Genomic DNA, 18915 nt, shown 5'->3' on the forward strand with positions numbered 1-18915 from the left:
GCATAACGAGAAGAATGTATCCGGTAAATTGACGCTACTGGAAATCTCACACATGACTCAGTTACGAAGTAGGTCACAAGAAAATATCCGAGTCACTACATTTTAACCAGAGATTAAATATAATAACATTATCCTCGCCTCGCATCAATTTCCTACATCAACAGCCACGCTCTTATCAGTCTAGCCTCTAACATCAAAGCTACGGATAATATGTTTAATAGATAGACGGGTCTCAGTGAAAACCTGTCTGGCAACTCGGGAAATTAAGGAAAGCTCTGACGGAAAGTGGAAAAAGCTCCACGCACACACGCACATAACTCACACAGCGGTAAGCAGTAGAGACGTGTCTGTGTGCGATTTTAAACTCACACATAGGTGCCGATACGAAAACGAAAGTGTACGAGCGACGCCGAGCGCGGCCGAGGCGAGCTCACCGAGTCAGTGGAACTCGTCGCCCAAAACTGGGACATCAGTCCGCAATTCGACGCGAACGCCGGCGGACGTGCCGCGCTTTTCCTACACGACACATTACGCTGTATGACATAACTGGAAACTACTCGGCTTGTGATTATGGTGTCTGTGTGAATAATTAATCATGATGGCTGTGGAGGGCCGTCCGGCGAGCGCCGGGCCGGACACGCATCGGTCGCCCGTCTGTGACCGCAGAGCGATGAGCGCCGATTCGGAGCCGCGTACCCTGGCCGCCCGGAAGGCTTACCCCGAAACGGAAGAGGCACCTTTGGACTTATCGGTTCACTCGCGGAAAGAGATCACAGTGCGGGATTTCGCGCGTCACCCTTTCGCGGACCCTGTGGACTATGTGCGGGCACAAGAGATCCTGAAACAGTCGCGGGAGTTCCTGGCCGCCGGGAGGGACTCCGGCACGGACTCCGACGACTCCGCCGGCCGGCTCAGCCCCGGCGAGGACCCCATATACGGAAAAGCTTACAAGAAATCCCTCATCAAGCGATACAGTAAGTCCCCTTGTATTTATCGACTTCTACAAAACTACATAGGTACTATTTTTCTTAGTGAAATAAAATAATTTAAAAGAGCTTTTGGACCTTAGAAAAAATGTCTATCGGTAACCAATCCAATACTGTTTGCGATTAATTTTTCTACCCAGAAAAAATAAGGAGAAGCTCACAAGAAGTCCCTTTGTATTTACCGGCTTTTCCAAAACTTCCGAGTATTTTTCTGCTAAATATAATTTTATACTAAGAGCTTTTGGGCCTTCAAAAAAAGTTTATAGTTAATGAATCTACGATTAGTTGAGATTACGTTTCCTATCCAGAAAAAGGAAGGAAAATCTCACAAGGAATCCTACATAGGTATACAGTTAGTCCCCTTGTATTTACTGGCTTTTCCAAAACTTTTCTATCTTTTTGCGAAATAAAATTTTATACTTAGAGTTTTTGGACCTTCAATAAATTTCTATCGGGAATCACCTGGTTGGGGTTACCCAGAAAAAGTAAAGAAAAGCACACTAGAAATTCATTATATATAAGCTCAGTATCAGTAAGCAACTATATTTACCGGCTGAAATTGGACCAGCTTTCTGCGCCCATAAAATTTTGTAAGCTCTTTTGAATCTTCAAAAAAATTTTTGCTGGTAATGTACCACTTGTTGGAAACGCATTTTCCCGGAAAAATTAAAGGGTTCCCACGGGATTTTTAAAAAACCTAATTCCACGCAGCCATCAGCTAGTTTTATCCGTACCTTTATATGAATGCGAAAGTGTGTTTGTTTGTTGGTTTGTCCTTCAATCACGTCGCTACGGTGCAACGGATTGACATGATTTTTGCATAAGTATAGATAAAGAGCTGGAGAGTGACATAGGCTACTTTTTATCCCGGAAAAATTAAAGAGTTCCCACGGGATTTTTAAAAAACCTAATTCAGCCAGTTTTATTTATAATAGCGCATGACCTGATTGCATTTGGGTGGAATTCCGCATTCCTTTATAAATTGTGTCATTCGCTTCATATTCGCGTGACCACTGATTTAACACACCTGGTGACCTGAAAGAATAATCACTTGTATAATATTAAGTTAGCTTTTCACGTTTGTCTGTTTGTGACAGATAATCTCAAAAAGTACTGAATGAATTGCAAGCAATTTTAACTTTTAAAAATAATAATTATCTCTTGGAGAATGGAATGTGCCTTTTTTATTGTAATTATTATTAGGACAACTATCTGTATATCTGATTCTTTTGAGAATAAATTCTTTAACCACAACTATTAAAAAATGATTGTATTGTATTAAAAATCTTATTGGAATTTTTCTCATACAAAAAGTTTTTTTATTCGTTATTTTTTAGTCAATAGGTGTACTAGTATAAAAAATGTAATTGTCAGCCTTTCAATAAAAATAGAGAATTTCAAAAAATTAAAGCTGCTACGCTCGTAGCGTTGCTACGAACCGCTACGACAGCTATAACATAAATGTAACATACTTAAATGTACATAGTTTAAATCTAGCTTAATGCATCATCTCGACCGGCCCACTACTGAGTACGGGTCTCCTCTCAGTCGCCACGCTAGCCAAGTATGGATTAGCAGATTTCACACACCTTCACCGCTTTTAACTGTTCAGATTTATGTGCGTTTTCATAACATCGTAAAGAAACCTGCATGTCTGAGAGTTCTCCTTAATATTCTCAAAGGTGTGTGAAGTCTGCCAATCAAAGTCGGGTGCAAAAATTAGTTAACTAAATAATAAAACATTTGAAGTTTGAACCGATGCAATGCATATGATGACAGCGCACCCACTACAAAGTGCAGCGAATGCATATTCGTGTGCATACTATGTTGGGAAAGTTTCCGCCTACGAAGCAACGCTGCCCTAACATACATACCGGTCAACGACATAATATGACGGAAAATATACATGTATAGACATATATTTATTGCTGACTAGCTGATGGCCCCGACTTCATTCGCGTGGATTGGGTTTTTTGAAAATTCCGAGAGAACTCTTTAATTTTCCGGTATAAAAAGTAGCCTACATTTATGTTTCTCCCCAGGTCTTAAACTATAAACACGTCGATCTTAGAATAGAATAGAATAGAATAGAATAGAATAGAATGTTTTTTTATTCATGTAAACTTTTTACAAGTGCTTATGAATAGTCAGGTAGTTTTAATTTACCACTGGTTCGGAATGCCGTTCCTACCGAGAAGAACCAGCAAGAAACTCGGCGGTTGCTCTTTTTAATTTTTCAATTTACAATGTTATTATACCGTACTATACAAGCCATTGCAGCCCCGTGCATTGCTGGAGCGAGTCAAGATCTGTTGCTTCGTTGCGAAATTACTGGACGGATCGGGCTGAAATTTGGCATGCAGATAGGCTATTGTGACGTAGATATCCGCTAAGAAAGGATTTTTGAAAATTCAACCCCTAAGGGGGTAAAAGAGGGGTTCGAAATTTGTGTAGTCCATGCGGATGAAATCGCGGGAATAAGCTAGTCTAAATATATAAAAGGAAAATGTGACTGACTGACTGACTGATCTATCAACGCACAGCTCAAATTACTGGACGGATCGGGCTGAAATTTGGCATGCAGATAGCTATTATGACGAAGGCATCCGCTAAGAAAGCATTTTTGAAAATTCAACTCCTAAGGGGGTTAAATAGAGGTTTGAAATTTTGTAGTCCACGCAGACGAAGTCGCGAGCATAAGCTAGTCTAAATATATAAAAGGAAAATGTGACTGACTGACTGACTAATCTATCAACGCACAGCTCAAACTACTAAGCGGATCGGGCTGAAATTTGGCATGCAGATAGCTATTATGACCTAGGCATCCGCTAAGAAAGGATTTTTGAAAATTCAACCCCTAAGGGGGTGAAATAGGGGTTTGAAATTTGTGTAGTCCACGCGGACAAAGTCGCGGGAATAAGCTAGTTATAATATAAATATACATTAATTAAAGATGTATATATGCACGCTGTACGTAATCATGGTTACATATAATTACGTACATATAATAAGTATAATACATATCTATATATTATATCATGTTGTATATACATATAATGAATAGCATTTCCCACATAAAATATCAAATGCGTAGAAGCAGTTTTCCTTCCCTATTCTATTTGTATTTACCTTTTAGGTATAAATCTAAAACTTGCCAAGTGCGAGTCCGACTCGCACACTGAGGGTTCCGTACCTCATCATCATCATGATCAACTCATCGCCGGCTCTCTACAGAGCACGGGTCTCCTCTCAGAGAGAAGGGTTTTGGCCATATTCTACCACGCTGGCCATGTGCGGATTCCCGCAGCTTTTACGGAAAACTCTCAGGCACGCAGGTTTCCTTCACCGTTAAAGCAAGTGATATTTAAAAGCTCAAAACGGACATAACACCGAAAAAGGGTAGGTTATTACAATTTTCGTAGGGATCCCTAATTTTTTGAAAACAAAATATAGCCTATGTCACTCAGAAATAATGTAGCTTTCTACTGGTGAAAGAATTTTCAAAATCGGTTCAGTAGTGCCAGAGATTACTCCTTACAAACAAACCTACAAACTTTACCTCTTTATAATATTAGTATAGAATTATATGTAGATGTATGTAGAAGTATAGATGTACTAGCTGATGCCCGCGACTTCTTGCGCGTGGAATTAGATTTTTCAAAAATCCCGTGGGAACTCTTTGTTTTTCCGGGATAAAAATCTCGTCAATCCGTTGCACCGTTGCGTTATGATTGAAGGACAAACCAACAAACAAACACACTTTCGCATTTATAATAAGGGTACTGATGTATAAAATATAGAATAGGTATTTGAAAGCAACAATACTGATTCAATAGTTATCAAGCGTCGTCAGCGAGTCAACGCTGAGCGCTGCATCATCAGTTCTCGGTATTGCGGGTTCGATGCCCGGCTCGCTTCCGAGTATGGACGGACCGATTGGACACGATCTGTGTTATTACATATCGGATTTCATTGCACTTTCGATTCAATTACATGCCATTTGTAATTATTATTTTAATTTGATAAATAGGTACCCATACTGCTTCGGGTTGGGATGCATTTTAAAGACATATTTGGTATGTGTCTGTCTGTCTGTCTGTCCGTCTGTCTGTCAAGAAACCTACAGGGTACTTCCCGTTGACCTAGAATCATGAAATTTGGCAGGTAGGTAGATCTGATAGCTGACATTTGGGGAAGAATCTAAAAACTGAGAATTTAGGGTTAGATCACACAAAAAAATTAAATTGTGGTCATGAACTAATAATTAGTATTTTCAACTTTCGAAGTGAGTGACTATATCAAGTGGGGTATCATATGAAAGGTCTTCACCTGTACATTCTAAAACAGATTTTTATTTATTTTTATGCATCATAGTTTTTGAATTATCGTGCAAAATATCGAAAAAATACGACTGTAGTACGGAACCCTCATTGCGCGAGCCTGACTCGCACTTGGCCGGTTTTTTTAGGTTATCCAGTTATTACTTACTAGCCGATGCCTGTGACTTCGTCAGCATGGATTTAGGTTTTTAAAATTCCATGGGAACTTTTTGATTTTCTGGGATTTTGGCATGCAGATATCTATTACGGCGCGGCGCAGGCATCCGCTAAGAAAGGAGTTTTGAAAATTCAACCCCTAAGGGCGTGAAATAGGGTTTTGAAATTTGTGTAGTCCACGCGGGCGAAGTCGCGAGCATAAGCTAGCCTTCGTATAAAATATGCTCCATGGATTTAATAACAAAGTATCAAATTGCATCGATCGCTTCCGAATAATAAGTGGGTCACCTCTACCTGTACCGTAAGCCAAAAAAACTATGAACCAAACCATTTCCCATGCGCATCAAAGAGTACAGGAAATCAGGCGCAGGCGCAGCTGCCAAAGCCTAATATCGCTAACCTATCCCTTCGATACCTGTCGGAAGTGAAAGGAGAGTAAAAAGTTGTAGACTTTCATCGAATCAGTTGGGTAGGTATCGGGATTCGGGTTGTGAGATATCATGTCAAGGGATGTCAATGTAAGTATTATAAATCCCGCAAATTGCTAATGCGCGAGGCCGCGATTTTAGTGACGACAGCACTAGACTGAAGGTTCGAGCTGATGGTATATTTTTATTTCGGCTGACATCAAAATGACGTCATTTCGATGATAATGAGACATTGTTCCAGCGCAATAGCAATTTGCGGGACTTATACTAACAAAAATTAAATTTACCAAAATTATTTCAAGAGTATGCAGAAGATGATAAAATTAAAACCACTTAAAAAAACACTCAAGTGCGAGTCGCATTCGCACAGGAAGGGTTCCGTACCATCGTACAAGAAATAACACTTTTTTAATTTTCATGGCGGCAATTTTGAAATTCTTAGTATAATCCGTACAAGATGACTACTCGTGCGCCATTTTAACTCTATGGGTCAACTGTCATGTCATGTCTGATTTTTCAGGCTATTGTGATATCGTGAGATATCCTGTCACACACCTTTTAAACCATAAAGTTCTCAAATGTGTGTGAAATCTGCCAATCCGCAGTTGACCAACGTGGTGGACCATGGCCTAAACCCTTGTCATTCCGAAAGAAGCCCGTGTTCAATAGTGAACTGGTGATTGAGATAGGTAAAACAGTCGTGTAAAAAAGAGTCTATTTTCTAGCTAAAATTAAATAAACATGATTCGAAGATTATTTCAATATGATCGAGGAAAATATGTAGGTACGTCTTCCTAATTAAACTTTGCACTTCTAACAAGTGGGTATAAGAGTACAATCTGTCCAGTCTTGAATCTTGCCTCCGAAGTTGACAGCTCTTATCGTTGATATAAAGCTGAACGTCTTCCTCATTAGTATTCAATCATTCTAAATCCGTTCTATAACGGAATCCCCAAAATCTTAATATTTAACATGTGTCAGCCACAACGGATGCGACGCGCGACGGTACAGAACAATGGCATGTCGCATCTAATGCTGCATTTTGATTTTGTATTCCCGTTTTTTTCACCGAAAGCCGTGCCGCCAAGCGATTGCGAAGTAAAACCGGACGAAGTCGCGGGCATCGGCTAGTAAGAAATAAAACGGCCGAGCGAAGCCGCAACTGGTCATTGGCTAATACATACCTGTGGATAAAGCACGGACTAAGCAAAGATCGGATCGTCATAATAATAGAATAGAATAGAATAGAATAATGTTTATTCGAGGTATATAGGTGGTACATGGTGTAGGCAATATCGTCCTGTACAGCAGTGCAACACCTCGAACAGGTAGGCCACTCAGCTTGTGTTGAGACGTCGGGCCCCTCAGACACAAACCTCTAGAGCAAATATCTGAGGTACCAGTTGCCCCAACGCTGATTTTCAGTGACCGCCTTTTAAATATTACCTAAACGTCAGTGGCATAGAATATATAAAGTTGGCGAGTAAATGGATAAATAAAATGAAATAAAGTGTTTACAGTTTTTAAATTTAAAGTGATATAGGACATAAAAGAAGAAATAAGAAATAATACATTGAAATAGATGTTGTAAATTGTAAGAATAGGAAAATTGTACGATAGTTTTTTTTTTTGTAAGTATAATAAAGAAAAAATAAAATAAAATAGCTCGCAAGGTGTGGATGAGAAAGTAAAGTTTGGTAAGATAAATAAATTAAATAAATTTTGACTAAATCTGTAACTTTTGAATATTTGAAAGATGTTTTTTGAATTTTACTTTAAAAGCGCCAGAAGTCTGAAGGTTTCTATAAGGTGGAGGAAGGTTATTCCACCATTTCGTTGCATTATACTTAAAACTACCTCTGAATATATATATCAACCCGGAGGCTCCGCGCGCCGACAAAGGTCGATGTTCTCCGAAATATTTGCATACATTATATTCTTCAAGCGTCAATAAATACTTATTAGCAGCGATACCTAATAATAACATAGCTATGGAAAACAAGATAAAATCAATCATGATGAGCACATCGCCGGCTCACTACTGAGAAAGGTTATCATGTCACGGTTCACTAACATTAATTTTAACCGACAGGTATAATTTGATTTTTGCTTCCGTTTGTCCGTGATTTTTTTTCAATTTTCTCTATGTATGAATAAATCTACTTCACGTTCGTCACCTGTTGACTGACTTAAACACATAACTCTCTGTGCTTTGGCGTAGTCGGGTAACGAAAACAACTGACTACCTGTTCGACGATATTCAAACCTGCGACAGAAAAAAACTGAATTATATTAATTCCTTCAATATATTAAAATCGATTGAACATCTACAACCTATCAATGAAAAACACACTTAAACTCCATCAAGATTAAGTTTATTATCGATTTCGACGGAAAAAATATACGACTTTTTGATGCAACGTAAACAATAGAATGCGCCGAAAGGGTGAGGAAGGGTTGTCCTTTTTTTGACCAGCTTCCTGGAAGCTCGTCATCTCTTTCACACACGTTGTTAGTATAACAATAGAGTGGGATAGACGCATAACAAAATCAGACAGCTTTTTATAGGCCGCAGTTTCAGTATTCAAATGACGTTGACGCATCCGTTTTTAGAATTTGGAAAATAAATAAACCTACGACATGACACCGCCAATTGGGTAAGGTGTAAACTGTTTTACAACTTTCTTACTTATAGGTTTACAATGAGAGAATAATGCACCGATCATAAATTAAAAAAGAACTAGTTATGCTAATGATCGTATTACAATATTATTTATGTTGGAACAATAAAGTTTTATTTGATTTTGCTTAGTTAAAATCGGTTAAACGGATGGGCAGATTGGATAAAAGCTAGCAGACAGACAGACACACTTTCGCATTTATAAAATTAGTATGGATTGAAGAAAGGAATAAAAATATTGACTATGTTCTATGGCCTCCATAGTCCTGAGTTTAAGTACATGTCGTACCTAAGTTTTGCGATCTTCAAGCATATTTGATTTGACCTTTTGTTGTGTTTAAAGCTCGACAGAGAATATAGACTGAAATCCGAGAGACCCTAATGGAAAAATTCGTATGTAAGGCGACTCTTAATAAAAATTATAAAAAAAAACTGATTGACTGACATTTCAAATCGTGGCGAGTGGCGAGTTAACTAGTGAAAAATAGAAGTTATTTTTTAACATATTTTCGGCAGTAGTGTTTACACAGCTAGTGGCTACCTCAGAAGTGTGAGGCCTGCTCTAACAGGTTATGTTGTGAAACCCACCGACGAGCCTTGGTTGAAGGTCGGTCGGCCTGCGCGCGCGCACTATTCGCAGCCGAAACCACCGGCCGAATCATACACACAGATTGTAGATCATACAATTTGTATCATCATCATCTGAATAGGCATCTTCTAGCCAAGCGCGCTCCATCTTGGGCTGCATCATCACTTGCCACCGTTGATTGAGTAAAAAAGCTAGATTAAAGTACTGTGTAACTGCGTCTCATGATAGCGATAGCACGACGTAACGATGAATAACACGACAATTATTACCATTGTTTAGTAGTCAATATTTGTATTAACCGATCAACAATATTTGTATTAAACGTTTTTTATATGTAAAACACGCAAATAACTAATGAGAAATACAACGACGCCACGAATTCTCAAAGTTTGTTTTGCGACTTAAGTTGTATTCCTAGTATGTATTCTTGAAAAAAAACGGTTACACGATAAGGGACAAAAAATAGGTTAGCTGCGTCTCTGTTTATCACATTAGTAACTTTATCGGTGCTCTCTTTTTAGTGTGAATGAGAAAGCAAACGTTCCTTTATCTAGCTTTATTACTCTATCTACGCTTGCCACCCAGGTCTGATTGCAGCCAAGCGCTAGGCTATAAATTAAAAAAAACATCCATACTTCATTTATTATAAATGCGAAAGTGTGCCTGTCTGTCTGTCTGCTAGCTTTTCATGGCCCAACAGTTTAGTCGATTTTGATGGAATTTGGTACATAGTTAGCTTACATCCTGGGGGAAGGACATAGGCTACTTTTATTCCGGAAAAATCAAAGATTTCCCACGAGATTTTTTAAAACCTAAATCCACGCGGAGGAAGTCGCGGGCATCAGCTAGTCTGCTATAATAATTATGCAGAAGTAAGTAGATAATATAAATAGGTAGGTAGCGGTGGCGTGCACAGGAGTTCAAGCCAGGGTATGCATTTAGGTATAGACTTATTTTACGGCAGGTTATAATGGATAGAATTGAATAGAATAGAATAGAATGTTTTTTTATTCACTTTTTAAAAGTGCTTATGAATAGTCAGGTAGTTTTAATTTACCACTGGTTCGGAATTCCGTTCCTACCGAGAAGAACCAGCAAGAAACTCGGCGGTTGCTCTTTTTAATTTGAAAAATGAAAAATAAGCATTGACTTATTACAATGAGGGTAAGCAGTGCGTTTATGCCTCTATGAGCTGCACGCCACTGGTAGGTAGGTATGTGTATTCAGTTAGTTTTTCTCGAATTGCGTATTACAAGAAAATTGCCTAATATTTGACTGACCAAAATAGACAATAACAAAAATATAATAAGTACATGGGTACATACCAACTCGTACTTCCTTATTTACATTTTTTATCTCTGTACATACAATGTGATAAGCTCATACTTTTAGATTCCTTAAATGAAAACAAAAACATAAATAGCTAAACTTCGCGTTGAATCTAATCTGTTTTCGTTAGATAGATGCAGGTGTTTGACTTTGACGAATTGGCCATTTGCATGTGTCAAAAATAAATTATTTCTCAGTGATTATTAAATAGAGGGTCTTCCAAAATATGTAAAATCCATGCCCTTTGTTAGTTTTAAGAGTAATAACCATTTTAAATTATCAATTAAACTACAAAAAGCACGTCAAATGATTGTGACGTTACATTTCAATATTTCATAGTAGCTCGAATACTAAGCGCGCGTTTTGACGTTTGAAAAAAAGTTACTGATTTGACTAGTTGTCAAATACCGAATTCCAAGGGACTATAACTTGCTATAACCCGCTAAACCAAGACTAACCTGCGTAGCGCAACGTTCGGTACGCATGCACCGCCCGCCCGTCCACTACTAAAGAAACAGGAAAAGCAAGCAATACACACCCACCACCAATACACTACATAGTTTTTCCAGAACACACTCAATATAAATATAGTACGCGGCAGAAAAAAATGTACATCGACCTTTAGAATGAGATGTCGGCTTTGTAGAGCGTTGTCTCTGCCACTCATACCTATGTGACGTTTTGTCGGTCTCAACGATAGAGACAATGCTCTACAAAACTGCTATCTCCTAAACGTCGATGTACGTTATTTTCTGTCGCGTACTGTAAGTTTTACTCCACAATGTACAATTGCAAAATTAACTTTGCAATTGGGCATTATGCAGTCTTCCTACTTGTTTAGTAGTAGCAGGGCGAGCGGTGCGTTTAAACATACAGCACGTTGTGTCATACAGTACCCGTAGTTCATGATTTTACGTCTCACCAAACGAAACCAAATTCGAGAGTCGAAATATTTCCGCGTTACAGTAAAATGGACCTAAACAGCCTTGAATTGAAGTCAAATATTAAATGCCACTGATTTTAATTTCGCAATGTTTCCGCTTGGAGCGCTGGCTGTAGAAGTGTAGACAAACTTGAGCTTTAAAACATGGTATTTAAGATCCAGTTTACTGTAACGCGGAAGTATTTCGACTCTCGAATTTGGTTTTTTTTTTTTTTTTTTTTTTAATAGATATAGCGAGCAAGCGAGCAGGCGGGTCACCTGATGTTAAGTGATTACCGCCGCCCATGAACATTTGCAGCACCAGTGGAGCCGCCGATGCGTTGCCGGCCTTTTAGGAATTTGTTGGTCCGCCCCTTGAATAACCCCATGTTATAATCTAGTGGGAACACCGCCGATGGGAGTTGGTTCCACAGTTTGCACGTGCGTGGAAAGAAGGATCTGGCACAGCGGACGGTCGAAGTGCACCAGACACCCCGATGGTGAGGGTGAAATTCCTTACGGTGGCGCGCGGTGCGGTTGTAGAAAAAAGAGGGTGGAATATGGTCAAAAAGCTCTTCAGAGCACTCCCCATTATACAGGCGATAGAACACGCATAGAGAGCTAACGTCTCTGCGGTGCTCCAGGCTTTCCAACGAGCCGGTTAGTTTGGGATCGTCCACAAGTCGAACAGCCCGCCTTTGGATCCGATCAAATGGAAGGAGTTTCGTTTGGTGAGACGTAAAATCTTGTACTACGGGTACTGATAAGTAAAAGTGATGAACATGGATGGAGCACTGTCTCGGTCGTTGAGACCGACAAAGCGTCATATGGGTATGAGTGACAGAGACAACGCTCTACAAAGATGAAGTCATTCTAAAGGCCGATGTTAATCACTTTCGGCCGCGTACTGTAATTCTGTTTTGGCGCATTAAGCAATTTAAGCTTTTGGCCCCTTGCAAACGTTTTTGTCCAGAAAGCCCACATTTCAAGGTTTATTAACCACTTGGAGCACTTTTTTTAACACTCTAAAAGTTTAAAACATGTGAAACGATCATGCCCCGAAATAGTTAATAGGGTCATGAGGGTAAAAAACCGCGCGTTTCCGTAACCGTACACCGCCGCGTTCAGTTCACCTTGCTTCATCAAAAAAATAGTTAACCCAATTCCAAAACGTGCATTACAAAAAACCTACCTGCCTCCGGTAGCGGGAGTGAACCCTCGACGCTGAAAAAAAGGTATAACCGTAAAAGGTTCTTTTAAGTGTACGGCATAAAGAATCGGTGGCATTTTTTCGCGGTTTTTTTGCAATTTTTTATTGACAACTTAATAGCTGCGTTCTGTATTTCGCAACGGTAACTACCTTTTTTTCAATTAGTTTTAGGGCTCGATACGTCAGAATGGAAAAACGGAACTCTTGTAAGGTGTGAACTTGTGTTTTGCATCCCTGAGGAACTACCTTCTGCAATACAGGTCTTTCCTATTGTAGAGAGTCGGAAACTAGTTATTGTATTTAAGTTCAACTAATTATTATTATTATTATATTATATAAAAAAAGAAGAAAAAAAAGAAGTATATAAGGGAAAAAAAAGAAGTATATTAAAAAACATATATATATATTAAAGAAAAACAAAAAATTTAGAGGTAGGCTTATAATAATAATAATTATTATTATTATTTTAGCATTTAAACTACCGTGAGTGACTTCCATTATACTTAAATAAAACGTCGACTAAACACGTGAGTACGGCCGGGACAGATATTATTTATTATTATTATCTTTGTAAGCATCTTAAACAGTTTTTTTTAATAATTTTTTAATAAACAGTTTTTAAATTTCGTTGAAAAAATAGATGCTAATTGAGTACTGGCCACACCTCCCCTTATCTCCGAGGAAAAATGAATGCGATGAAAAAATACGGAAAAAATTTTTTTACTTATATAGATTACAGAAAAAGCTTTATGAAATTTATGTTCATAAAATAACATGACATGGTAAGTAAATTTCTCAACGTTATGCGTCCAAACTTAAATATTCATCTTACGGAACCCACTCCACGCGAGTTCCGCACGCACTTGTCAGGTTTTTTCAAAAAGTTTTTGTCTATTGCAGATGTTTTTGCGAAATTGCGTACTGCATGTCCTTTTGTACAATTCTTGTTGTACTAACCCTGTTTTTACATAATACAACAAATTTTTAGGAAAGGTTTTTAAAAGAAAGCCTTTCACGAAAACACCTTTTAGTAACTAACAAAGTAGGTTACACTATAGGTAGTAGAATATATGTAGGTATAATGCGTGCAAAATGAGAACTCACTCGCCATTTTGTGACAACTTTATTTCAAAAGTACAGTTCCCAAAATCGTACTTCTGACATGATAGTTCACACATTGAGTTAAAATGACGAACCATGACATCTTTCACGAGTCACGACACTTTATTTAGTTACTAACTGATGATTTACGTTTTTCAAAATCCCGCAGGAACTCTTTGATTTTCCGGGATAAAAAGTAGCCTATGTCTTAATCCAGGGTATAATGTATCTCCATTCCAAATTGCAGCCAAATAAGTCTTGTAGTTTTTGCGTGAAGGAGTAATAAACATACACACACAAACACATACAAACTTTCGCCATTATAATATTATTAGTCGGGATATCTGCATGCATAGTTCTGTCTAGTATTATTATAATAGCTCTCACTCATTGACATAATTATCTCATTGACATTATTATACTAATTACTAGCTTATGCTCGCGACTTCGTCCGCGTGGACTAGACAATTTTCAAACCCCTATTTCGACCCCTTAGGTGTTGAATTTTCAAAAATCCTTTCTTAGCGGATGCCTACGTCATAATAGCTATCTGCATGCCAAATTTCAGCCCGATCCGTCCAGTAGTTTGAGCTGTGCGTTGATAGATCAAATACATAATATACCTAAACCAGTAATCACGTCTAGCCTGCGCATGCGTCACGGCGAGGAGGCAACAATAACTGTGACGTCATCACAGCTTCCGGCTATACGCACGCGAACATTTTCCTCCCCATACATCCTATCCTGTATAGAGGATAATCTAACTTATATAAGCTGCCATGTAAAGTTATAAACAAACAACAGCTATCAATGGATACGTATGATATATCTATTAATAAATACTGTATTGACGTATATCCTAATATACTAGCGCTTGCTCGCGACTTCGTCCGCAACGTCCGCAAGGCTCAGTGAGGGAGTCCTTAAGAAGAGGTTAAAGAAATACTTAGGAACTGACTATCATGCTTCGTAATTATTATTAATTTGAGTTTTTGTGTTTTCTTTGGTTATTTATTAGTAAGTTGTTAGTATACTCAATTGTGTTAGTTTATCTTTTAGTGAAGTAGGTAGGTTTAAATTAGTATGTAGTACAGTTTTTATTATAAGAATAGATATAGGTGTGTGAATAGCGTTAAGGAAATATAATAGTAAGTTATGTACATAGTATTAAGAGCGCCACCTCGCCAACAGACTGGCCCACCAGTTTGGCGAGATAGATATGTAGGAAACTCTGTAAAATTAATATGAAATAAATAAATTTAAAAAAACACTCGTGGGTGTATAATTTATTTATTTTTTCGTGGATAATTTAGCTATCTATCCGTGAAAGTATTTTCAGAATTGGATCATTAGTTCCGGGGACTATCCCCTACGTAGATCACAGAGTAACACTTTTTTTTAATGGCGAGCAAACGAGCAGGCATGTCACCTGATGTTAAGTGATTACCGCCGCCCATGAACATTTACAGTACCAGAGGAACCACCAATGCGTTGCCGGCCTTTCAGGAATTTGTTAGTCCGCCACCATTACCCCATTTTACCTTTCTATTATACAATTTAGAATAGACTATAGAAAAACTAAGAGTTTTAATCAAATCTTTTATTCCACACCAAGTAGAATAGATATCATTAGTCTGAGCTTTTCAAGGAATTTTGTAACATATTTAACCCAAACTAGTTAAACATCTATTCAATTAGTAGCTTCTGTATGTAAACATGAAACCAATTGGAGTTGTACCTACAGCTAGTTTTAGGTCAGACGATCCACAAACAATGTAAATTGATGAGAGCCTCCCACAGGGTCTATAGGACCCCTATCCAGTATCGTTGCGAAGCTATAGCTACAAACATAACTTAAGATACATCTGCTATGTTTAAACCAAAGACATTTTAAAACTCCAGATAGGCAAAGCTTCTATTGTATTTAAAATGTGAAGACTACAACTACCTGGGCCGTCTTTACCCGGGGGTTCAAGGGGTGCGGTGCACCCGGGCGCAGAGTTCTAGGGGGCGCAAGCCGACCGCCCTTAAATTTACCTACCTACCTAGATTTGATTTCGAGCGGTGCCGAAAAGGAAACACATATATGCCTCCCATGGGCAATATTGTAAAAAAAATCGCACTCGCTTCGCTCTGGATGCTCTGGCGCGCTGAAACCCAGAGTTGTACCTGGTATTCAGCTTTCCTCATCCAACCACTTCCCGCAACCCTCATTACATCGCTCTCGCTTTATCGTGCTGAAGGACGCCCCACACTATAATTTATTAATTGTACCTCTCCACTCTAGGACATCATCGCAAAGATCTATGCTAAGCGATAATATTATAGCTCGTAAAGAGTAACAAGGTTAACTCTTGTATCTATTCGTGTTTTCTCTGTAAACTTAGTCGCTCTTCTAGTCTAGATAACTCAAATATTCCCTTTGTTGTTAACAATCTACAAAGAGCCAAAAAAATATACCTAAAACCTTAAAAAAATACCTTTCGGTACATAATATAGGACAAAGGATATACCTTTTCTAGATACTCTTTGGGAAATCTGTGCTCTTTTGCATAAAACACCGAAATTTGATGCCTTGTTTGGTTTGTTTATGTTACTACCTTCGTAGAACATCTAAAGCCTATATATATTTACTAGCTTATGCTCGCGACTTCGTCCGCGTGGACTACACAAATTTCAAACCCCTATTTCACCCGCTTAGGAGTTGAATTTTCAAAAACCCTTTCTTAGCGGATCCCTACGTCATAATAGCTATCTGCATGCCAAATTTCAGCCCGATCCGTCCAGTAGTTTGAGCTGTGCGTTGATAGATCAGTCAGTCAGTCACCTTTTCCTTTTATAATTTTAGATTATAGATTAAATACAAATCTCAACGCAGATGCTTTTATGTATCTATGGATACTTATCAATAAGATCGGTAAATAGAATTTTCTCTACGTATATTCTTTTGATGTTCTGGAGGTACTTGTACAATGCGTCATTTATTGTATAACTATAACTCGTTATTATAACATAACAGTTGTTTATTATTATACAGGATTTGTGGGATTTATCATTTAATGTATTGTCCTTATAACACAATTTTATGTTCAATAGGTAACTTTACATAGAAATAAATTAGTTTTAGATCGTAAATATAATCAAATTACACAACGTATCCGTATTTCTATTACTAGCTGATGCCCGCGACTTCGTCCGTGTGGAATTAGGTTTTTTAAAAATCCCGCGGGAACTCTTTGATTTTCCGGGTTAAAAAGTAACGTATGTCACTCTCCAGGTCTTTATCTATACCCATGCAAAAAATCACGTCAATCCGTTGCACCGTTGTGACGCGATTGAAGGACAAACCAACAAACAAACACACTTTCGCATTTATAATAAGGGTACTGATTAGGTATAGACGAAAACAAAAATATTTAAAGATAAACTTAAGAACTTGTCATTTTCAATGGCGCTGGCTATAATTTTTTTGAAAAAGATTCAACATGAGTATTTGTATTTGTATTTTTTGTATTTATTTCGATTTAGACTCATTACAAGCGCTTACGAAAGTCAGATCGGCATAGAACAATACAATAATAAAATGATTGTACAAAATATGGCATATTATAATCTAGATAATACTAGTTAAAGATGGCATGGCCGCTGTATGCTGTCATTTTCAAACGTAAAAAGTTTTTCTTCAATTTTTTTTAGTTTTTACTTCGTTTTTTTGGCAGGGCAGTCATGTTTTTTGAATTGCGCTTGTTGCAACAAAATATGAGCTCTGAATTATATTATAATGTCAAAATCCGAGGTCACGTTTAATATACTGTTGCTCTCATTTCATTGATGGTGTGAGAAAATTGTAATAGCGCGATGCAGCTCTAATGACTGTAGGTGTTGACGAACCACGGAACAAAGTTTGAAAGGATTTAGCAACGTACGGTAGGCGGTCTCAAGGCGACTGCCAATCAACACTGAATCTTATTACCATGGTAATACCAGTGGGAATGGTAGGACCGTGGTCGAAGGCGATATTTCGACATGCGGATATTGGGTAAGCTGTGTGGTAAAAATGCCTGGTACACGAAAGTACAGAATTTGACTCATATGTAAACTTTTGTGAACCGACATTCTTGCGTGAATATTTTTTTTTGTGAAATCTAAATTTTGATATCAATCGAGGCCTTTTTTCTTTCAAGGCTTTAATTTCGCTTTAGTAATTTTGTATATTTTATTTATTTTAACATCAAAAATTTTGAAATGCTAAGAATGTTCTGTAATCCTAATTTTGAACTAAACACCATAAAGCAAAAAAGTAAAAAAAATATATCTCGCAGTTTTATTAAAGCCTAGCTTATGCTCGCGACTTCGTCCGCGTGGACTACAAAATTTCAAACCCCTATTTCACCCCCTTAGGAGTTGAATTTTCAAAAATCCTTTCTTAGCGGATGCCTACGTCATAATAGCTATCTGCATGCGAAATTTCAGCCCGATCCGTCCAGTAGTTTGAGCTGTGCGTTGATAGATCAGTCAGTCACTCAGTCAGTCAATCAGTCAGTCAGTCAGTCACCTTTTCCTTTTATATATATAGAAAAAGAAAACGAAAACACAAATCTTAAAAAAATTATGATATGTAGCTATTTTTCTGACATACAATACCTACACTGCCTAAACTGTTGGACCGAAAGATTTGAAAGAAGAAAATGATACCCTAAGGCAGCACTAAAAAATGTTATGAAAAACTCCTACGGAATCTATGGATTACTATATAGAGAACTAGCGACCCGCCCCGGCTTCGCATGGGTGCAATGTAGATACTAATGTGGTGTCATTGAGGTGTTATTGCCTCGGAAACTCGAATGAGAGTAATTTTTTTTCGACCTAATTCACATTATTTCAATTTCTCTAGGGATCTCTAATTGTTTGAGAATTAAACTATAGCTATAAACCTTCGTCTTGAATCACTCTATCTGTTGGTGAAAACCGCATTAAAATCCGTTGCGTAGTTTAAAAGATCTATGCGTTCATACATACATACATACAGACGCGAGAAGCGACTTTATTTTATACTATGTAGAGACTATGTAGAGAAGCACATAAATCCACGCATGCCAAGTCGCGGGCATCATCTAGTATAATAATAAAGTTGTTTTTCGCTCTATTTACTCTTATTTTTAATAGCCATTTGA

At 38.0% G+C, this 18915-nt stretch overlaps 1 protein-coding gene across 7 annotated transcripts in view; it reads left to right on the forward strand.

The window, feature by feature from the left end:
• Nucleotides 1–18915, forward strand: part of Eip74EF (Ecdysone-induced protein E74) — a 338704-nt gene that overhangs the window by 220830 nt on the left and 98959 nt on the right. The window contains exon 1 of one of the 7 annotated variants that reach the window (XM_034985647.2): nt 487–974. The exons of the other annotated variants lie outside the window; for them this stretch is intronic. Coding sequence (XP_034841538.1) covers nt 596–974 — 379 coding nt within the window. The 5' untranslated portion in view covers nt 487–595. Of the gene's footprint in view, nt 1–486; nt 975–18915 lie in introns of those variants that run through there. 7 annotated transcript variants of the gene reach the window in all.

This window comes from Maniola hyperantus, chromosome 4, assembly GCF_902806685.2.
Source record: "Maniola hyperantus chromosome 4, iAphHyp1.2, whole genome shotgun sequence".
In the NCBI taxonomy this organism is placed as follows: domain Eukaryota; kingdom Metazoa; phylum Arthropoda; class Insecta; order Lepidoptera; family Nymphalidae; genus Maniola; species Maniola hyperantus.